General features: G+C 35.3%; 1 protein-coding gene across 2 annotated transcripts in view; it reads left to right on the plus strand.

The window, feature by feature from the left end:
• BUB3_5 (mitotic spindle checkpoint protein Bub3) overlaps positions 1 to 24575 on the plus strand; it is a 73772-nt gene that overhangs the window by 39187 nt on the left and 10010 nt on the right. The window contains exons 11-17 of one of the 2 annotated variants that reach the window (XM_051216899.1): positions 672 to 770; positions 4009 to 4099; positions 5281 to 5432; positions 9110 to 9425; positions 12079 to 12157; positions 20317 to 20408; positions 23696 to 23722. In XM_051216899.1, coding sequence (XP_051065530.1) covers positions 672 to 770; positions 4009 to 4099; positions 5281 to 5432; positions 9110 to 9425; positions 12079 to 12157; positions 20317 to 20408; positions 23696 to 23722 — 856 coding nt within the window. Of the gene's footprint in view, positions 1 to 671; positions 771 to 4008; positions 4100 to 4973; positions 6662 to 9109; positions 9426 to 12078; positions 15152 to 20316; positions 20409 to 23695; positions 23723 to 24575 lie in introns of those variants that run through there. The other variant, XM_051216900.1, reaches the window with a different exon arrangement.

Raw genomic sequence — 24575 nt, forward strand, 5'->3', positions numbered from 1 at the left:
AGCTCCTATCGCTCCACTATACTCAAACCTTTACACCAACTCTTGAGTCTAGAGGAAAGTCAGCAACCAATTTTCATTACACTCATTTCAAACATGACTCAAAATTCACACAATAATACAGAGTAAATTATTAACTATACGCCAACGTAGATGAGTGTAGATTGGTTTACTTGACTTCAAGTCATACATTAAGTTTGAAGTCTCGTAATACTATCCGATTGCCTAAACTGCAATAGATGGGTCAGGGTTCAGACCCGTGACATAGTAATCGAAAGTTTAATGTCCTAACTACTGAGTCACCGCTCTAGTGGACGAATAATTCCATCATCTACCCTATTTAATAACTTATTATAGTGTTTGCAATATCAATTCAATGATTTTTATTGGTTGAGTTTCGTTCTTTAGTCTGGATGTTTTAATTATGAAGTTTTTATTGTTCTTTTAAAAAAATAAAATCAGGACAAACTTTAGGTGAAGGTAAGCTATTCCTCTATGAATATATGATTGACAGCTTGTCCTATCCATTTAGTCCAGAGAATGAAACGTTACCAAAATTATCCATCAGAGCTTCAAATTCTCATCATTATCTCATTACCCATAAGTTTCATCATATTTCTTTGTTTTTTATTTATCAGTAAAAAAAAACCTTTCTTCATTATCTTTTTCTTTAGTTTTGTACATATAGGTGAAGAATTTTGTGAATGTTCACCGAATGAACTACTGGAAGCTTTACGAATTTCAATTCAAAAATATTTTAAAGACTTCCATCGGTAAATAAATGTTCATTTTTGTTTTCTTTTAAAAAACTGTTTATTATTAACTATCCATTTCTAGAATAGTGGCTTTTGGATTTTGTTAAATGTGTACAGATTACAACACAAGTATTGAAAATCGCAAACAATCGGAGATGGCCGCACAATGTTGTGAACTAACTGGAGTTAGATGTATATACCATTAGATCCATATTTCAGTGGTCTCGAGGTTATGCGTTTGCTTTTTAAACCAACACTTCGAAAAATATAGAGATAATTTAATGGAAGGGTTATCAATAATATTTTCAATGTTCCAAATGCGTGATATATCAAAGATCTTCGGGTATTTTTTCCTTAATTTGTGACAGAATACTTCAAATTAGAGTTTAGTTTCCATTGAAGATTTCACTTTAAAACTCTGGAATTGACCGTAACTGTTTCGTATTGACATAGTAGTATAGCACAGCATCAGGTATCAAATAATCACAAATGTAGTGTAATTAAAGACTTAAAATAAAATTTCCGGTAAAAAATTACACTAATATGTAACACTCATTCACCGAATGATTTTAAAAATGGTCCAAAGTTTTGAACTTAACATACCTATTAAATATAGAAAATGTTGCGGACAACCTCAGGCTGACAAGTTATTATTTCGAAAGAAATATTAAGATTATCTACTCAAAGTTTTCACCCTTGTAAATAAACAAAATGCGTTGAATTTATTTCAAAGTCATAGCCAAATAACCTCAGTGGATTTTACGCTATAAAATCAATCCTTATTATAATAATACACACCAATTGGTTAAATGATCAATGAAAATAATCTGCCAATATTCTGTTAGTTAATTGGTAAGGCTTGGAGCATTTGAATGTTACTGTACTCTTCATTTTGTCTATATTCTTGTCTGATCAGTTTATTCATGTTTTGACCTGTTCAATGAATCAATATACATGTATATAACATTCGCATTTTAGTATAAAATACAGTAAATATATATATATAGAATTAATTAAAAAGAATAGTTTAGATTCATTTCATTGGTTTATTACATACATGTAAATATCTTTCGCTTTCAGTGTAATTCTGTCGTACAGAAATGTTTATTAATTACTAGTCTGTTAAACATTTTTCTATATCCGTTTACTTCTCATTTAGTCTTTTGTGTTTTCTTTTCTCGTTCTGGTTTCGCTTTTCGTGTATCTGCTCTCACATGTTCAAGAACAATGGTTAAGTTTATTCGCATGCCACCTCTCCTATTATTCAAGATTTTGTGTGTGTGAGGGAGAGAAAAAGGGAATGTATATGTTGATTAATTTGTTTGCATGTGCTCGCTGTTTATCACCATATCAACGATTATCAATATGTATTATTATATTTAAAACAATGGAAATTTATAGTGTGCTTTGCTTTTTTAATTAATCTCTAAATTGACGAGATATCATGTTATCTGCATTGTTTTTGTGTAGTTACCCAATATAGTAAAACGATAGGGATCTAAATACATGACTTGTATTGATAAATTTTTAGAGGATAATTGATTTCTCAACTTACCTTCCTTTACTGAATATGATTTCCTTTTATCCGTGGTACTGTTTGACAACTGCTTCCATATAAAAACTTTACGTATGATTTTTAATTCCTACGGAAATGTAGATTACAAGCAAAGAAATGACAATAGATTGCTGTTTTGAATTCTCTGAATGCTGTTCCAGCTTCTGGAATGCTACAGCAAACAGCATAGTCAGGAACAAATTGTCCATGGTTGTGATCAGATTTTTAAATTGAATCTGAGCTCGTATTAGCTCAATTATTCTAATTTATTGTGACGAATGTAGGTAATTATCTCTCAAACGACTGACGTTAAAATAATCATGGTTTTCTTTACTTTAGCTTTAAAGGTAAATTTTGAGGGCATGACTATAAACATTGGAAAAAATAGAGATTGGTTTAAATGTTTTTGAAATATGTGATCAATTCGTCTTGGTTTGCACCCTTTATTCACCCAAATACACAAAGAAATAGTATGCGGGTGTGAATAGTGGATTTAAAATATGGTTGTTTTTGTTTTACTCAGCCATTTATCAAAAAATTAGAACAAATATTCGTTAACCACATAACTACATAATAGAAACTAGACAATATCATATATCTTTTTGTAGTATCTGTTAATCGACATCATTAACACAAACCAAATACATCCCTGACGTTTTTTCGATTTTTTTCTATTCAAAATCTACAGAAAATGCTCAATTTTATCACTCCTTTTATCTAATGATCAAGTGAATAATTTCGAGGTTTGACCATGAAGCATGACATGAGATCAGTCCATTATGATGTTACTGACTGTCAAAGTGACCTGTATTGTAAGGTTACAGACTTTTGGGTTGTTGTAATCCACAGGATAATGGTGGTAGCTAAGAGATTACTTTCGAAAAATTTCTGTCATATTGTATCAGTAATAGACTACAATTTCGCCTATAAAATAGGAAAATGAGTTAATTAAAGGAATAAAAAATACACTCTTATATACCAGCTTATAAGTTGATAACCTCTTGCTCTAGTTAAACCGAATCGAACTTTGTAACTTAAAATATTTGACCATATGTTTTTCTTAACTACTTTTAGATATTACAAAATTGTATGCGAACTTTCTTGATCCTTTTTATTTATTATTGCACCGTAAAATGTGAACTTTTCATACTAAAACAGTGTATAATTTCATGTTCTTAAATATGGAAATATACTATAATTTTGTATACAGACTTTTAGATTTGAACTCAGGGTGGTTGAATGGTAACGCCCTGAATACTAGGCCTATAAATCTGATTTTCCACCACTATTCATGTTGTGGTTCTTTGTGGTATGGCAACTGTAACTGATGTACGTACGTACGAAGTCCTACGTTGTTACTGACTGACTGCGGTTCTCTGTACACCGCTGTTTAAACAGTTTTAAACATTAATAAATCAGCTTTACAGTACTCTTTGTTTTCCAGTGGTTTTCCTCTTCACATTAGTCCATTAAGGAAATCATTTTCAAATAATCCTATTCTCTACAATCTACACAAAGATTATCATTTATTAGCTACTTGTTTTAAATGAGTAAACGTTAGTGTTTCACGTGCATTTTCCTTGATCAAAACACCTACATTTGTACATTCATTTACATGGAAATTAATTAGAATAAACTTTGTGAGTAATATATGTTTGATTGTTTCCTTTTTCCCAAATTTATTCTGCTACTCCTTTTTAGAAAGCATATGGACCGACTTAAAATGTTTTTAGAAAACGAAACGTGGAAAATATGTCCTGTCAAGCATTCATTCACTGTAATGGATCTTCAGGTAATAAGATGTCTTTTTGTTCAGTCTATTTTATTTTTTCACCTCATTGTCAATATATGTACGTAATACGTGACCCAAGCATATCAATCGATGAAGATTCACAACTTCATCAACTGATTTACCGTCATCCCCTAATACACTGCGTTTAAACTCACTATTACTTATCCGATGATCCCAGCAGACGCGAGCAATATTTCTAAGACATCTGTGATCAAATACTAGTAGCTTACGAGTATCTTCTACCCTTAATGTTCACGTTTCGCAGCCGTAAATTAGAACCGAACGAACTGCCTTTCACGGTATATAAGTTACCAGGCACTTAAATATATAGATCTGTTACTTAACTGTGTACCGAAAATTTCTTAGTTATGTGATTATTTCAATTTATTATTTACGGTGCACCTTACCATTGTATCTTACCCATATAATCACCAGAGTTAAGTGTCTAAACAGTAAGACTACCTGTTAGCAATCATATGACTTTCTGTTGTTCCGATTGGAGAAAGTTTGAGAACGTGGGAATTCTCATGGCCTATCGATCATGATGAGTACTTTATCGGATATTATAATTTTACTGTTAGTGGAATATAGAAAGAACACAGCAATTTTTACAATAGGCATTTCGAATAAATAGTATCTCTAGAAGAATGATACATTTGCCAACTGTATGAACAAGATTTAGTTTGGTTGCCATAAACTAAACTAACTTGTAACAAGCCAAGATAATTTTATCAACCATATAACGTTTTCTAATAATGTATAATTTTTCATTCATTTGTTAAAAAACGGCTATAAACATGAATGTAAATTTCTTTATTTCAATTGACTGTTTGTAACCGAAAAGGTCTACATAAACTTTTTTAAATCTTACGAATAGTGATCCGTCTGTACATCATGAATCCTGATTTATGAAATAAAACTGTTTTTTATTAATCTTTTTAGAAGATTGATTCTGGTTAATTTGAAAAAAAAAGGTTTTCACGAAGGGTCCTACAAAACTGACAAATCATCACAAGAATATAAGAAAATTTCACTTGTCAAGACGTCGTTTAGACTGGGCTACTCCTTTAGATTAATATACATTGTTACATTTCCATTTCCTATCTAGTAATACATATTTATCAATCTGTCTATCCATCCTACTATTTACTGAGATTGTATTTCCTTTTCTTTTATTATAGGAATTCAGAGCAGTAAAAGATTTATTTGAAAGTAATACAGCTAACAACAATATTACTAATAATAGCAACGGTACTAATGTTAATAAAAGCATTACGGTTAATGGGTTGAGCAAAGTCTCAGATAACAATAATAATAATAATTCAACGATAACGTAAGTATTTTTAGTCTATCCATTGCTTTTTCCCTTTCTCCTTATTTTATTATTATAATTATTCTGCTTGGAAATAAAAGTGATCATGACATTCACTGGTAGGTTAGGTAATGATGCTCAAGTGGGAAATAACTGAACAAGTGATTTTTGTGTGTGTACATAAACCTTTTTTGAAAAAATTCTGTTGTCATTGTAATTATAGTTTGTATTTACCACAAATTGATGTCAGTTGAGATGCCATTGAAGAGCATGAAGAGTGGCGCTGAACAGCTTTTTCATCCCTGTATAAAGGACATCAAAAAACCATGATTTCATGACCCCATCAGAGATTGAGTCCAAGAACATCAGATCTAACAGAAAACGCTTAGCCATTAGAAAACGGTAGCCATTTTCTAATGGTACGATTTGAACTTCAATCAACTTGCAATAGAACGTGAAGATCGTCTAATACAACTGGGACATCTGTCTCAATTTCGATATATCTGAACTTCACCAGTAAACCTATCACCCCGGTTTTCATTGATACCTTAATTATTATCAAACTTTGACGAATACAACTCATAAACTAAATCAGTCTTTACTAAAGCTTTTAAACTGAAATTTTGTTGTCTTAAGTGTGTTAATTATTCAAATGCTCATATGTGCAAATGCATATTTGTACAGTGTAAGTATGCAGTGTATAGCGAGAACATAATTAACAATCCAATCATTTTCTTTTAGAACTTCGTTCAACACATCCAAATCGGAAAACAGTTAGATTTATTAAAGGTTTACTATAATCTCATTTCAGGTAACGAACAATACAACATTCACGATCATTTACTGGGGTTCCAGTCTATGGCTTTCATGGTGTACATTTCTACGTTTTCTTAGTTGAACCGAAAAAAAATAGCAATCGAAGTGTTCCAGTTGTGTTTTGTTGTATTCATTGCCTTAATTGGGTTCTATGTGACATTCATGCACTGACAAATAACTGTTTATTTGTATAGGAAATTTGTGGAGATTGTAGTATTTGCACACCTGAAATCACGAACTGATCAAAGTTAGACCACCAATGAAAACCTGGAAGCACTGAATGGCATTTTCGCCCTAGTATGGGACTTCTCAGCAATGCACATCCATGAACCTACCCGCCAGAATAAAACCTTGGACTTTTGATCCCGTACCCAAACGTTTAACCTCTAAACCAATTGGCTATCATCCAGTAGTGATCTTGTTATGATCAGAAGGTGATTTCAACTTTAAAAGACTACAACCTCCAATAATAATAATAATAATAATAACAGTTGTGTCCTTACCTGTGACTAGCTTCAAGATGTGATATCAAGAGTTTTAGTGAGAAGTCGTGACCAACGGAGTTCAATCCGTGTCAGTGTGGGACAGTTATCCACCTCAGACAATGGGTGAAGGGTTTCGCAGGATAATGGATTGAATAAAGTTAGAATAGACATCTTTGGATGTCAAATCCAATGGTCTAGATATTAAACATCTTAAGCGAAACCGAAAGTCCTTGCCCGATTCTTATGGACGAGTTTGTGAACGCAATTTGCTTGATGAAACTAATAATAGAATTGACACACTTATCTAGCGCTTCCAGGCTTTCAACTGCGATCTAGCCAAAATCAGGTCCTGATTTCTACTACTTATTACTTAAAATTACTATGCATAGGTTTCACAATATGGTAGATAAATCGTATGATAATTGAATTAGTGATCTTATTTAAAAATCTCATATTAATTATCACCTTTATTGCGAGTTTACAATTAAGTCTCTTTCGGAACAAAAGAGTTTAATTAAGTGCAACCAATATATTACATAATAGACGGTTGATATTTAATTATTTAAGTAGTATATACTGGAATTTTACATTTTTAATTTTCAGATTATAACTTACTCTTTTAATTAAATCAAAATTTATCACATTAATATTGCACAGAAAAGTACTTTCTAGTTTCTCAGTCGAAATTGTTGAGATTCAATGTTAATTTGCAAATAGATCAATATGTATTAGGTATACATAATTTAGTCCGGCTTCAATTTTAATAACCAGCAGGTTGACCTTGTGGTGGGGAAGCGACTCGTACAATGAAGTCTATCTGAGTGCGAGATTGCCAACACTAAATTACCAGTCTTTGACTGACGTTATCAGCCGGGTCCTCGGGCTTAGGCTGAATTTTTGATGTCCCTCTAAGAAGGGATAAATGTGGTAACAAAGTTATTGGCGTGTTTGTATCTTGTCAGCATTGATGTGATATTCGTCCAGTTAATTAGTTTTAGTGGGAATTGAGAGATTCAGAGTATGCTAGCAGCCTATCATGTTTTGAATGACATTCAAGGTTATAAAATCCATACACCTAACCAAAAGCCGGCTCCAGGTATCGATTACAAAATACAGATCTACTTCCTAAGTAGCAATGAAGTACATATAATGTAGAATCGAAGTCATGATTTAACACTAAACCAGTTATTAATTATGCAAAGACATTGAGTATCACTTTTCTGTCTGCCCGTCGTAACAAATGACTTATCATGTTTTATAGTTTACGTCACATACTGACTTAAGCTAGACACCCATCGAAGACCAATGAGCAATGAACAACTGCTTTCCCTTATAATGAAATCATACGGTCACAAGCGATGAATTTTAAGAAAGATTACTGAAGCACTAGTGAAAATCCTCAACCGATTGCAGTTTAATCATGTTGCATGTGAGATCTTTTTCTACACTAGAGATTGATAACCACAATGTTTCAAACTGTTAGAATTCGAATCCCAACTCACTGATCTAAATAAGGAGCGTACACATCTAGCTCTGGAGAACTCCAGTTCTATCTCTAATGAGTGGCATTGCTTTGCATTGCCAACAACAACTAAAAAGAAACAGGTGTTTACAATTGCCTAATTTAGTAATCAACCTAAAATCAGTTTGTACTGTAAACTTACATTGATTGGTTAATCAATTAGTGATTGTCACGTTTGGAATACTGACCTCCTTATAGAGAATGAAATACAGTATAATTAACTATTCTCAACTGCCAAACCAGGACAGTGAATGAACAATGATACAGGGATCCGTTTATTCAACAATAACAACAAGTTCATTCACTGGTACAACGATATTAGCAGGATACCAATTACAATTGTCTAAACAACAATAATAGGATTAAATGTCCTAATTTCGTTGGATATTCTCGCTGACTCGGGATTCCAACTGCAAATCGCACATGACACAATCACGGACGATCACAAAATGGTGATACTAGCACCATAAAACGGAATGTTGGTACGACCAAACAAGATGAAAGGCTCAACATCTCATCTCTTTTGACAGTGAACGATTTTGTTTGTTTAATCCTTCGTGCTGATCGAATTACATCGATCAAGTTGCAATGCAGCTATTAGTTACTGTGTATTAGTGTCAAATCTCGGACACTGTACATCATAAGATCAACCATTTAACATCAAAGAGTAATGTAAACTATTTCAAATGAATGTCACTTCACTGTGAAATTCATCTTTGAAACTCATTTCACTTTCCCTCCCTCTCTCTCTCTATATATATATAAGATCAATTGTATTGAACATATTGTTAAAAATTTCCGCTAATAGTTAATTCTAGTCATATTTATGATCTTCACCTATTTCTTTATTCAAATAAATTTATTTTCATGTTTAGCGTTCCAAAACTACAAAATAAAAAGTTATTCGCCTTCCCTTATACCTTTGTGCAATTCCCTGAGGATCCCGAGAATAGTAATAATAATGATAACAGTAATGACAATGGTGTTAGTAGTGACAATCATCTTGGTCAAACTGAAACCAACTCCTCTGATTTAATGAATTTATCGTCAGCATCAAACGATATTATGGCTACACAAAGGTCAAATACAAAGTTTTCTCCCAATAATACTGATCATAATCATGGAGATAATGATATTCATGGTAATGTTAATAATAATGCCAAGTTTATTACCATTTCACAAAACAATTTCGTAAGTTATAAAAACAAGTATTGCGTATATATATATTCTATTGTCCCTTATATATATATATATCCAGCCTGCTGGTCTCGAAGTTGCGCATCTACTGCGTCTTTCATCCAACTCAGCAACACTCTGTTGAAAACGTTTCCTGGTACTGATAGTAGTGTGATTCCTCTGTAGTTTCCACATTTACTCAGATCTCCTTTCTTTGCTATCGTAATGAAGTGTCCTTCTTTACAGTCCGTTGGCACTTGTTCTTCTTCCCAAATCTCCCTGAATAGAGCGTGAATCACGTTTCCAATTACCTCTATGTCTGACTTCAGAGATTCAGTTGGTATATTGTCAGGTCCTTCTGCTTTCTCACTCTTGATTTGTCTGATGGCCATCCTGGCTTCTTCTGTCGTTTGTGGAGTGACATCTATATGAAGATCTGTGTGTTGCTTCGATGTCCAGTGTTTTCAGCGAAGCTGGTCTATTCTCGAGTTCCTCGAAGTATTTTACCCATCTGTTCCTTTGTTCTTGAATCTCGGTGATTGGTTTGCCTTCCTTGTCCTTGATTTACTTGGTTCACTATATTTACCTGTTAGTTTCTTCGTTTTGTCATATAGCTGTCTCATATTTCCTTCCCTTGAAGCTTTTTCCTCTGTCTTTGCTAGCTCTTTCACGTATTCTTGTTGTCAGCTCTAATATCTCTTTTCACCTTCTTGTTTCCTTCTGCATATTGCTCTTGCGCCTTGTTCGACTGTTGTTTTTTGGTGTCTTATTGTTCTTCCTCTCTTAAATCGTTTCCAGGGTTTTTATAGAGATCCATTCCTGAATTTTTTATTGATGCAAATATGATCGATGTAGTTCACCGTAGTGTGGTGCGGTGAGATATATCTAGCTTTGTGTATGAGTTTGTGTGGGAATATTTTGCCGCCTATGACCAATTTGTTAAATGCAGATAGGTTTGCAAATCTCTCCCGATTTTCATTTCTCTCTCCCAGTCCATGTCGTACCGTGATATCTTCATATCCGGTATTGTCCATTTCGACTTTGGTGTTTAGGTCTCCCATCAGGATGGTGAGTTTCTTTCTTGGGCACTTCTCTATGGGTGATTGTAGCCTATTGTATAACTGATCTCTATCGTCGTCATTGCTATCATTGTTGGGTGAATAACACCGGACAACATTCACTGTAATTCCCTCCTTTGTTTTGAATGATGTCTAGATGGTTCTGGATCCGTGAGATCCCCATCCTACAAGTGCGTTTCGTGCCACTTTGGACAGCATTAGAGCAACTTCCTGAATGTTTGTAGCATTTTTCTCTTCGTGATCGGAGTACAGCAGCATCTCTCCCGTATCCAGCCTTTGCTGTTCAGCTCGGGTCCAATAGTTTTTGCTGATTCCGAGTACTGCCAAGTTGTATCTCCTCATTACCTCAGCTATTTGATTGGTCCTTCCGGTCTTCTATATTGTCCGGACGTTCCATGTATCTATATTGATTGTTGCTCTGGTTGTTAAAAGGGGCATCGGCCTTGTGATCGAAGAGTCTCGGCTTTCATTATGAGGTGTCATAATTCTTCCCTCAACTCTGAGGGTTTAATTTGCTTAATCTGGTTGGCGTTTTTTAGCAAGATTTTTTTCTACAGGATGGGGTTGCCGACCCCATGCTTAACCTTCCTCCTTTACCTGGGCTTGGGACCGGCAGTAACTCTAGAAGGGCTACAGGAGGAGTTAAAAGTAGTGTAGAAAGAATTAAGTAGATTCATCTATATTATGTCTTTCTTTCTTCAGTTAGCCCATAGTGAACTCATTCGATAAGAATAAAATGTCTAGTCCAGCCTCCTCTACAGTTAAACTGACCTTGTGAAGGCAGTTATTGTGGATGTACAACCAAGCAAATACATCATATTATTTTCATGAACATTACCCCTTATGGTTGATCAAGGGAAAAAAGAGAACAGTAAGAAGCTATGTTTTGGCATACTTAGTAGATAGCGGTCACCATATCAAAACGAAGTTAGCTTTTAGATTCGTTTACAGAATTCCGTAGAATTTATCTCATATTTTTCAGACTTCGTCTTTTACATACAACCGAACCCATTATTATACACATCAATAAACCTAATCTTTGTACACAGAAAAAGTTTGTTCAGCTTTTTAATTCACCGTCTCCTTCTTTTCCTCAGTTACTATATTTCTCAAAATTTTTAATTATGTCCCATAATAATTTTATAACTTTATTTAAAGTGATCTACCTGCCCTAATAGGCTGATTGGTCACCTACTATTCTTTGCATCAACTGTATTAATTACAAATTTCTTATTTTACAAGTAATACTAAACATATCTACTCGACTATTCAATTCCAAACTTGATTTTTACTCTAACGCAACGATATTTTTTGCCTAACTGATTATGTAATCGTATAGTTAGATCGGTTACACATTTCACATCTATTGAGCTGCTCACTGATTACTATTTTAGGGAGAACTTTGTTAAATTGATCAACCATCATTTGTTTGATACTGATTTCATTTATCCTTAACTGTAAAGCTTACATATATATATAACTGTAGAGCTTTGAGATGAGGATTTAACTGAAAAGAAATACTTCTTCAATCAAATTGTGTTTTTAACGCCTTAATAGAAATATTTAATAATCAATAATTTACTTTTCAGTCTAATGATACATCGTTTTCAAATGATCATAGTGGGCCACTTTTATCAACAACTACATTAGAAGTTCTTCGTTTGATCGGTAAGTACATTCATATTTATCTTTTCTCATTGAATATGATTATTTCTAGCTATTTACTCTCATGGTTAAAACGATACATCAGTTAGAAAGGGACATTCTTTGAAAAGCACTCAACACTTCAATTTTTTAACTTTTCCTAACATTTTTAATTGACGACTGAACGCCATATTTAGTTTATGACATTTTTACTCTCATTGCATAGTGAAAAATCACTTGTTTTATCGTAATTTACTGAGTTGTGCGATTAAATCTGCATTGTACATTTTCTTATTTCTTACAAACTACTTATTTCTGAAATAAGTACATCATTTTTGATTCAAATATACACTAAAATGTTCCTCTTATTTGGAGCCTCAAGGAGATTAAACCTATCGAACAACATTATTTGACAAAATACCTTTCGATACAGTTATTTATATACAACAAAAGAAAACATTGATACATGAGGTTTCATTAGGACATGTTGCAGAGAATAAAGCAAGATACAGATGAAGAAGTATACCTAACAACCACCTACTTCGATGAGCGACGCATATATATCCAGAATTAGGTTGGAATATAGCTAGAATGGACAGACCAAAATGCGACGTCAATCTATGTATTCATCGAATATTGGTCTGAGTCATGTTCATCGATCTAGACTACCATATTGGGTTTCACGTAATAACTGCGATGAGTGACTGGAGATTTTAGATGACACAGCACAAAATCGTTCACAGTCTTTATCTCACTCACTATCTTTAATTTTAATATTTCTTCATACATGCTTTCCCAGTTTGCCTTTTGAAACCATATTCCAAGATCTGGTATTTCTTTCTATAGTTGATACCACATTACTTCTCACTCTTGTTGTATTCACCTCGTCGTGTTAATCTTAATCCGACTCACATCCTTACCACACTCCGTGTTAATTATGTTTTTTCTGTCAGTCTATCGGTTCACCTATTCGCTATTAAAATTCTCTCCGAACCACAAATTACCTACATCTAAAACGTAAGTGACAAAATTCCTCATCTGGTATGGATTCCGTATCTTCAGGACGATCGTTGGAGAAAAAGCTTATTTTTCACTTCGTGAAATTGGTCACTCTGGTTCTCAACAGAAGCTATCTTTCTGACGTGGCGTTTGGGTTTCCCTATTGTGATGACCTGATGATGCTGTATTTAGCTGAAACACATTTTGCATGAAATTATACCACATTTTGTAGGTTAGGTTGGTGGGTTATAAAACCTGAAGCAGTAAATTTATGGTACAAATGCAAAATTGTACTGACGTTTCACCTGGGCTGTGGTAATAGTATAGGGTTTCCTATGGATAACCAGCATATTCAGCGATCTCAATTCTTCACAAGTGAAAGGAAGTTAGAATAGAATTGCTCTATGAAATGTTGAAATATAACTTCCTTCAAGGATTTCCGGTTTCGGTGGTAAGGTCTGAAAAGTACAGAGCTATTAAGTTAGAAACCACTCAGAAAATGGCTATTAATGACTAACTTGTCCCATAGGTTCTACAGTTACGCTTTCAGATCGTCAATATCACCACAAACTATGGATTCTTACTAAATCCCACAAGAAGCACTGTTCCTTCACGATGAAGTCAACCGAAATGACAGCACTGAGGCTTACTTTTCTTGAAATTCGAAACCATATTTTTCCGTATTAAAGTCTAAAACATCTCTGTGTAGTAAGTAAGATGCTCATAATAATTAAGCTATTTTTAGAACACGTTGGTCTTTAAATGGTCATTTTAAATCTAAGTATATCGACTAGCGTTTACTTGATCCCATGAAGGTACACTACACCTTATGTTAAAGAATTCTTATGGTTATTTTGCCAGAGTGAATAGGATTTTGTGGGTAACTATCTTGAAAAAACAAACCTGTCATGATCATATCGATAAAATAACTGAGACAATCGTATCAAGGAACCAAGTTTATTTAGCACGAAGACTGGAGTAGCATGTTTTTCATTTATATCGTTACTAGTCAATGTTTGAATTAGTCTGCATTGTTGATACTCAGAATTGAATATTTACCAGTCTTTGTTAGCATATGCACACCATATACAGATTGTCTTACAGCAATATAAACATTCTCGTTCAAAAACCTATTAGCTACCTGAAACCAGTAGCTCTGTGGGTAACGGGTTGAAATGTGAGGTGAAAGTTACTCCATTCCAGTGCGAATATGAAAGTCAACATTGAGATGCGGGTACATTCAACTGACAAGTCACAATTAAACAGAAATTCGCGTCTTTGGTTCCAGTATTAGCCTTATTCTATTCTAGCTATTATGTAGAATGGTATGCGATTTAAAAGGCTATTTCGTACTACTACTTTTAGTGTTACATTCAGACGCCCCACAATGGTAGTATTTCTCGAACTTAAGGCGGCATTCGACTCTGCTGATCGTGAGGTTCTATGGCAGTGTTTGTCACTGAAAGGAGTACCAAAGAAGTACATTAACCTTATAAAGGCTCTCTACTCGAACACAACTGGTCGAGTGAGAGCTTATGGCGAACTGTCATCATAATTGATTACCTCAAGTAAGTGATGTTCGTCAGGGTTGTCTACTCTCTCCATTCTTGTTTAACTTTATCGTTGACGTGCTTTTAGAGATAACAATCTCCTCATCTAAATTTCCAGGGGTTGAACTTCTACCGGGAGGTTCACTTGTTGACTTAGAATATGCAGATGACATAGTTTTATTTGGTGAAGACGCTGACAAAATGCAGAGTCTTCTGACCACTCTAAGCAACAATGAAAGCATGTTCGGGATGCGATTCTCTCCTTCGAAATGCAAAATGTTGCTTCAGGATTGCGTTACATCGACACCCGAACTAGTGATAGGGAGTGAAGTAGTTGAGTGTGTCGACCGCTTCGCTTATCTTGGAAGTCTCATCAGCCCTTGTTGTCTGGTGTGTGACGAAATCTCAGCACGGATACAGAAGGCTCGACTAGCTTTTGCCAACTTGCGTCATTTATGGAGTAGGCGAGATATCCGTCTATCAACCAAAGGACGGGTTTACTGCGCAGCAGTTCGTTCCGTCCTACTTTATGGCAGTGAAACATGGCCGGTAAGAGTAGAGGATATCCGTAGGCTACTAGTATTTGATCATAGGTGTCTTCGAAACATTGCTCGTATATCGTGGGACCATCGAGTAAGTAATGCAGTTGTTAGGAAACGGGTACTAGGTAAGGATGGCAAATAAATTGATGAAGTAGTGAAACTTCATCAGTTGAGATGGCTGGGACACGTGTTACGTATGCCCAACGACCGACTGCCTCGACGTGCTATGTTCAGTGGTATAGGAGTAGGTTGGAAGAAAGCTAGGGGCGGCCAGACCAAAACATGGCACAAGTCCATGAAGTCACTGACAAGTGGACTGAGTCGTGTTGGTAGGTGTAGACTACCTGGTTGGGGACCGCGAGATGATAGCAACCGATGGTTAGAGACCCTGAATTACATGGCTCAAAATCGTTTGCAATGGCGCAGGTGCATCCACTCTTTGTGTTCTCCCAAATTCTGATCTTCTGAATTCTTCATGTCCCTTTTTTCCTCTTTCAAAATTTATTTCACTGGATTATACTCTTTAAATAACATCTCCAAACCCTAATCTTCCCGATTACTGCTTATACTCTTATTACCTCTACCACTACGGGATTTGAATCGACAACTGTATCTCTGTGCTAATGTGGTGTGGCAACTCGAACTGATGTACGTACGTACGAAGTTCTACGTTGTTACTGACTGACTGACTATCCAGAAAAGACTATTTTAGTGACAATAAGCTGAAAAAAATACTTCTTGTAAATTAATTATCGATTTGGCCTGTTGCATTCTAGGATCCACATAACTGAGGAATTGAAGTATTCTTTTTTTTATAATATAAAATTTATACGTCTTTATATAAGGGTTGTATTAATGACCATGAAAATAAAACAAAACTGCCTTTATTCAAAGTATATTTGACTCATATGATCAGTATGGTAGAGTTCTCATTTTATCTTACGATTAAGCTGATATTTAAAAAGATTCACTAATATTCATTAAATTTTGTGCATTATTATGGGGTTAGGATTAATTTATAACTGTATCATCTGGTATACACTTAAAAGTATTACTGATTGATTGGTTGATGATAGTGATCATTGAGAATGTTTCACAACCAATCAATTTCTTAATTAACATCATGAACTGATTTTATTTATACCATATATTTGAAACTGTTTCGCTCCAGTACATAACTGTCTGGTATTGTCCATTCACAACGTTTAACCTTTAGACTGCTAAGTTGCCATCCGCTGGTTTACATTTTTAAGTTCAATTAATTCTCTATGTTGTGCGACCATCATCCAATGTCATTGGTAGGTGAGTGCTTTCGTCCCGACATGAGTGAACTCCATCGGTCATGATTTCTTACTAGGCATCTTGGAATTACCACTCGAAATTAGTCGCTAATGTGAACATGGTGATAATAATAATAATTATTATTACTATCATTACTATTATTACTATAGACTGACACTTGGGTTCTCAATTAGCTGGTAGTTTGATTGGATTATTTTCCTTTTTCGTGCACACCGCTGTCAAAATGGACCATTTACTCGTTTTCATAAGCCTTGAATGGATTTATTGTAGTCCATGAGCCGGTCCAGTCACTTCTACGTCTCTGATGCTTGATTAACTGATCTTGTCGTGCAAAAAGGTCAAACTGTTAAGGAAGCTCTGTTATTAATAACCAACCAGTAATTTTTACAGCTCATGTATATTTGTGGGTTACCTGATTGGCATGGTGCTTGTAGGAAGTGGTGACCTTTCCTAGGTAAATAATTCACTTACTCGTAATAGCCTACTTAAACAAACATCCTTTTTACTATTTGAACTTGAAATAGTATTGGTTCTGTTTGGTTTATCCTGGCATATCAGGATTGGTCGTACTATGTGAAGTTCTTCAGGTCAGTAATTAAGTTAAATTGTGGTACTGCTTTTTTACTTTGGTATGTTTAGTGGTTGAGGATAGTTATCTGGAAATCCTGAACCTTGATTTTGTGCGAGTTGGGCGTCATCAGTAAGATACCTTAGATCTTGAAGGAATTGATGTTGTCTATGAGCTTTGAATCGGAGTCACTGTTTTGGAATATAGGATGATACTACTGATCTGTTCAGACCTCAAAATACTTAACATCAAAACATGTTGCACGCCGTGTCGAGTCACTTAGATTAGTGACTAAATTTCAACTTAATTGATAAAATTCGATTAAAACTGAAGGACAAGAGGAAACTGACATTGGTCACTGATCAGTCGATTGATTGTGTACATCAGGTTTAATAAAGTTCATAACTTCTAGGCTATAGGTAGAGTTTCAAAGGTACAGATATTCATTCATGACAATGCTGTTGTGAATTAGTTTAAACACTGGTGTTTAAGATCATTCGTTTCACATGGGAAGCTACTATTTACCACAGCTTGTTATATTGGGTTAATTAGTATTGAGAGTTTAAGGAGAATGCCTTAAGAGTGTCTATCCAAACACATACCAGTAATCAATCAAGCCAGTAAATTATTAGTTTGTGAACTACAGAAGCACCCTATATAATTTTATTTATGGGGTGAACAAAATTCGTATTTTGGAACGGATAAGATAACATAGACCGAAATCAATTATATTGGAACAGATAAATACATTCTTTGTTAGGTCGTTTGAGTCAATTGACAAGAAACTACGCATCTAGGTTTTGCGCTAGTTCAAACTTGTCAGCAAGGTATTCCTACAATCTTAAGATAAGTGGTGCTTCCAGTAGTGAAGCTCAAATCCTCGTTACAGTTTGTCTTGCTACCACTCAGCCATTGAGGCCACAACATACATTCTTTTTCTTTAAAACAATCCATATACATCTCATTCTCATCTATTTCTTCGGCTTACAGGTTTTGAATGGTAGTTCAGTGGTTAGCTTATTACAAATTCGAACTCCGCTCCGTTTTGCTTGTGCGATTCAATATAGGTATCATTAATCTTTGCATATAGAATCAATAACACAGTTATTTCAAATCATCTAACTTCTAGATCCATAAATTTCGGTTAATTAGTAATAACAAAATTAAAGAATTTAGGCAGAATCATGCAATAAAATATTACCATTTCTCGAAAATAATTCATTATGATAGATATAGCAATACTAATAACAACACTATCATACGTTGTTATTGTACTAAACAGGAATGTTATATATACTTGTTTAAAATAAGGAAGAATTTCTTTTCTTTTTTTTGAATGGAATTTATCAAGTTACTACTGAATAAAGAAAAGGTACAATGATTACGTTCAACTAAAGTACATTCACACCCTTTGATAAACATAAGGTCGTCCCATCTACTCTACGGATCGAATTGATGACGTAAAGTTCATATTTTCCCCCTTGACCTTGAACTTAATCCTCTCTCACTATTGACCTCTTCCAAATGTATATCGTTCTTAATATACTTGGAATTTATTACCTTATACAATTATTATTTTCATAGATTGAAATCATGAGTCAGTTGAAGCTAGACCACCATGGAAAACCTGGAAGCACTGGATGGCCGTTTCGTCCTAGTATGGAACTCCTCAGCAGTGCGCTTCCACGATCCCGCACCCCGCGGGATTCGACTGACTCATGATTTCAGTCTGAATAATATGACGTGATATTTCTCTTATCGTATTACAGTTATTTGATTTTAGTTTACTGTTTACTACTCACTATCGTAAATGATTTTCTTTTTGTAAGCATAGGAGATAATTGAACTTCATTAAAATCCTGAACCGATCTAATTTTGACCAATATTAAAAACCTGGAAGTACTGAATGTCCATTTTTTTAATTATGGGACTCCTTAGTAATACATACTCACGACCCTACTTCCAGGAGATGAAACCAGGGCCTTCGGTCTCGCTCGCCAACCCCTTTACCTCTAGGCCGGTGAGGTGGTGTCCAACGATGTTAATGTTTAAGTGTAGTCGATCCAAGATATCGAGTGACTATCTTCGATTGTTTTCTGTGAACACCTGCCTCACACACGACATGGTTAAGCTTAATTGGTCAGGGCTTCTCACTAGAACCCCGCCCGTCCAGTTTATCCAGGTTTTCGGTGGTAGTATAACTTAGATATCTTTTTCTCTCTCTCTCTCTCTCTCCATATATATATATATATATATATATATATATATATATATATTCAGGTGGTGGCCAGCACGAATGCGACAAATTCCATCATTCCTTTCGTTTGTTTGCAGTCGCCTTAAATCAGGGAAAATCACTTTGAATTAGTAACTACATTTCACACTCAGATTGATAGAATTCAATGAAGACTAAGTGTAAGCATGGAATTTTTCACTATTTTTGTAGTCAGTTAGTTTTGATATTTAATCGTACAGCGGATCAGTTGTAGACTAAATAACTTGGAGTTAGCTCCTTTATATATGACACTATGTAACATGGATTCAACTCTATGGAATAATATTAAATTCCTCGAAATTACAGATACACTTTACTAACTAGTGCTAAATAGCGTAAATGTTAGGTCCAATGTGGGTTGTTAATGTCTGCTTTCAGCCACACCACCTAAAAAAACCATTAGACTTTTCAGTGTTTGAACAAAACTTTCCGACAAATATTATAAACATGAGGTTGGATGTAGTTGGAATTAAGTAGATAGTTGTTGAACTATGAAGCAAAACAGCACCAACTACCTTTTTTCAGTCCCATAATATTTCTGCTTCATACACTTTTTATAGCATACAATATGTATAATGCGTCCCTACATAATACTAATAAGGTATACGTATGTGTCCAGAATGACATGTGATTGGTCAGGAATTGAAAACAGACTTATCCGGCTACATTATATAAGAGACTCTTTTATATTGTAAAATGCATCTCACTTTGATACTGCTTACTACTCTGTATTGCATATTAGTGGTAAAGTTTTTTCTGGTCTATAACTGGTTTTCACCAAACGGTCAACATATTGAATTCAAATGTCACGTGACAGGGGAGAGAGAGAGAGAGATAGAAAGCACTCAAGCGATATCGCCTTATCACTTGAACCCAACCCAACTTTTCATGTTTAATTATTGAATACCTATTAATTTGTCTTTATTTCTTGTTTTATTCTGTAATAGGTCGTTACTTGCAAATGATGAGACTTTTAAAGCCGATTGCTGGTGAAGTAATGCATTGTCTATGTCAAGTATTTGATTATTATTTGTACTCTGTAAGTGGAAAGCGATTATTTAACAATAAAAAAATATTTTTTTACTCACTGAATGGTTGGCAGCAACTTGGGACAGTTTTTCGAACCAAAGCTATTGCGCTAGCTGATGCTCAATACGACTGAGGGATTCGAGTCGTTATCAACCTCCTGTAGATATGAGGTATTGACACTGAATGATTGTAAGAGGGCAATCCCTAGTGCTTATTGAATCAGGTGGGAATCACGAATTCCCTCAAGATCGTATGCACTCGGCACAAAACCTAATAACAAGGTTTCTCATTGATCACCTTCAAACAACTGAGGATAAAAGATATAATACACATGACTTGAAGTCACTGAAAATGGTAGTTGTATTTCAGTTTGATCGAAAAAAATGGATTAGCGCTAAAGAGCTAAACAAACATGACATTGGTTGCAAATCAGTAATTAATAATTTTATATTGAGATCCCGAACCAATTTAAGTTAGGTAACTATTCAAAACCTGGATGGATTAGACAGATGGTTCATCTTAGCATGGTACTTCTCAGCAGTGCGCATTCACGAATCTGCTACCGGAGACCAGACTTAGCATCTTCGGTCTCATGAGCGAGCGTTTAACCTATAAACAACCAAATCAAGCGCCTATGGTAGACAAGTTTAATTCCATTCAAACGTGAGTTATGCGTAGTCATCATCCATTATCTTCACTGATCACCTTCCTCAAATCCGATACGGTTAAACTCCACTAGTCACGGTTTCCCCTAGAACTCTGTAAATTTGCCCTCGAAGCTATTCCCTTGTGAGCACATGATTATTGAAGTGTTTACGTCGTGTAGGTGTACCGTTGAGAAGTCCCATGATAGAATGAAATAGCTGTCCAATATGGTTCCAGGTTTCCAATGGTTGTTTAACTTCGATTGGTTTACAATCCCACTGAAGTTCAGCAGTCTCCGCAATCCCCATACTAATAATAACTTTATATTTTTCAGTATTTGTCTCCTTTCTGTTTAGTGTCTCAAATGTTATGACATTCTGCTGTCTAAACAGCGATTAGGGCATTTTATCAGGAATTCAGTTTGGGGTACTAATATAATTTAACTGAAATACGTGGAAGAGCGAAAAACTCTTCAAGAGAGGAAAATACATTACCACCATTGAATCAACTACTTCTGTGAATTCCGTGTTCGTCTTGTTGTGCTAACGAAATATGGCAACTTGGATCGATGCATGTATGTTCATGGTCCTACGATGTAACTGACTGACTGACTATATGACACAACGAAGAAACTAACAGGTAAATATAGTGAACCAAGTAAATCAAGGACAAGGAAGGCAAACCAATCACCGAGATTCAAGAACAAAGGAACAGATGGGTAAAATACTTCGAGGAACTCGAGAATAGACCAGCTTCGCTGAAAACACTGGACATCGAAGCAACACACAGATCTTCATATAGATGTCACTCCACAAACGACAGAAGAAGCCAGGATGGCCATCAGACAAATCAAGAGTGAGAAAGCAGAAGGACCTGACAATATACCAACTGAATCTCTGAAGTCAGACATAGAGGTAATTGGAAACGTGATTCACGCTCTATTCAGGGAGATTTGGGAAGAAGAACAAGTGCCAACGGACTGTAAAGAAGGACACTTCATTACGATAGCAAAGAAAGGAGATCTGAGTAAATGTGGAAACTACAGAGGAATCACACTACTATCAGTACCAGGAAACGTTTTCAACAGAGTGTTGCTGAGTTGGATGAAAGACGCAGTAGATGCGCAACTTCGAGACCAGCAGGCTGGATTCCGTAAGGATCGGTTGTGCACGAACCAAATCGTGACCCTACGCATCATTGTTTAACAATCAGTTGAGTGGACCTCGTCACCTTACATCAAATTCATTGACAATGAGAAGACGTTTGACAGTGTGGATAGGAGGACATTATGTAAAGTTATTCTATACTATGGAGTCGCTAAGAAGATCGTCAACATCATCAAGAATTCATCTGATGGACTACAATGCAAGGTGGTGCATGGTGGCCGGCTGACAGATGCATTCCAAGACCGGAGTCAAACAAGGCTGCCTACTCTCACCATTTCTCTTTCTTCTGTAGGTCGACTGGATTTGGGAAGACCTCGACATCTGAGGGAAAGCACGGACCACAATGGATAGCTCAGAGCCAAGTAGACGATTTGGACTTCGCAGATGTCCTGGTTCTATGCGATACATATAAACATATGCAGATGAAGGCAACTAGTTTAGCAGCAATCTCTACATCAGTAAGCCTCAACATACACAAGGGAAAAAGCAAGGTCCTCAAATACAACACGGAGAACACCAACTCAATGGAGAAGCTCTGGAGGATGTGGAATCTATTACATACATGGGAAGCACCATCGATGCACAAGGGGGATCTGATGCCGACGTAAAGACGGAGATTGGCAAAGAAATGACGAAAAAGTGGAAGGCCGAAGAACACACACATCGAGAATTGGAAGCAGACATGAAAAGGATGAATAGCAACTGGAAACAATTGCCCAGGACAGGGTTGGATAGAGAGACCTGGTGGGTGGCCTATGTTCGTCGACGAGGGGTAACAGACGTTAGTAAGTAGGTAAGTACGTATGTATGTCTCCAGCACTCTTTATATAATTAAGGAACATACATCCAGCTAATGAGATCGTAAACTTTCATTGACTGGAAGTATGTGTTGTATACATAGTTAACCACCATCTATTCAAATGAACAATATTGCATGGGTTACGGTTATGCTGAACAGATGCTAAGATCAAAGTATATGAAACTTTGGTTAAATTGTTCATGGAATGAGATTTCCATGATTGGACCTTATGTTTGAGTCTTTCTCTGTCTACTGTTGCCTGAATGTCAGATAGTATCAAATAATCCTTAATTGTAAAGATCAATTTAAAGTCAAGTTACCCCGAACTTATAAATCGATTAGTAAGATGACGATAATACACAAAGTTATACTGATTACTTAGTGTTTGTACAAGGAAGATGTTTTTATTTCTGAAAACAATCGTAAAATCAGTAGTTCATATATTTAGGGTTTGTGATACAGTTCAATATTGAACAACACTGGGTTTACCAATTGAATGATATACAGTTTATTCAATATTTAACGACTTAATAGAGTTTAATTTTAGTGAAAACAAATCTTGATAAATTATGATTTTATTAAGTATATAATATAATCATATAAATTGTGTATATTTATAGAAATTTTATGTTTCTATAAAATGCATTTTATGGATTGCTTTTTTATAAAATTAATTCCCATTTCTAGATTCTTAATCTATTTGGTCCTATTCAAGTAAGTGTGTGAATTCGACATCATTCTTCTCTTTTCATTGTGTATAAGTGATCATTTATTAATTGCTGTGTTCCTCTTTTCTTCAATATCTGTGCCCTGGTACGGCCGAGGCTGGAAAGAGTCAGCTGTTCCTCTTAAAATGCTCTCACATGGCCATACGTATACTGCTACTGCCAGGAATGCTCTGCCCACTTCTTTCTCGTGGCGGGGGTGTTGTTCACGAAGTTGAGAGAACGAAAAGCGAATGTCCGGTACCTTAACCCGGTTGGTGGATATCGAAGATACATCTAACAGAGTTTGAAAACTGATTCCAAACCAATGGTGCACATGGACTCCAGGATCCTGAGGGAACAAATGGTTTGGGAACCTATTGTTGACTGCTGGCTACCATGGGGCTGTATCTCTCAACGTCGCCCCACTGCCTTATGGATTATACCCCTAGGTCAAAAGCTTGGGAAGTGTTCCCTTAAGAAAACCACGTGCTTTGGTTTGGGCACGCGGGCAGTATTCCAGCCCTCACACAAACCAAATGATTTGTGTGACGCATATATATTTCGTGCCTCCCTGTACCGATGTTTGTGTGTTTAAATAAGTTATAAATTATTGATTATTTGAAGTTGTTATTTTACTGTAATTGTTTTGGTTGAAATTATATGTACATTGTTTTCAATGTTCAATAAGTCTGTTGTATCTAACACTTTCAGTAATTTTTCCTTTCATTTATTGGAGATATGCTCCATTAAGAATTTATTTCAAGCGTTTGAAAGCTATCCGCCACTGTCTACCATGGACAAGCCTATGTAGCGCCTTTTAACATGATGGACGAAAATCATAAATATAAAGAGAATTATAC

Source organism: Schistosoma haematobium, chromosome 6, assembly GCF_000699445.3.
Source record: "Schistosoma haematobium chromosome 6, whole genome shotgun sequence".
Lineage (NCBI taxonomy): Eukaryota > Metazoa > Platyhelminthes > Trematoda > Strigeidida > Schistosomatidae > Schistosoma > Schistosoma haematobium.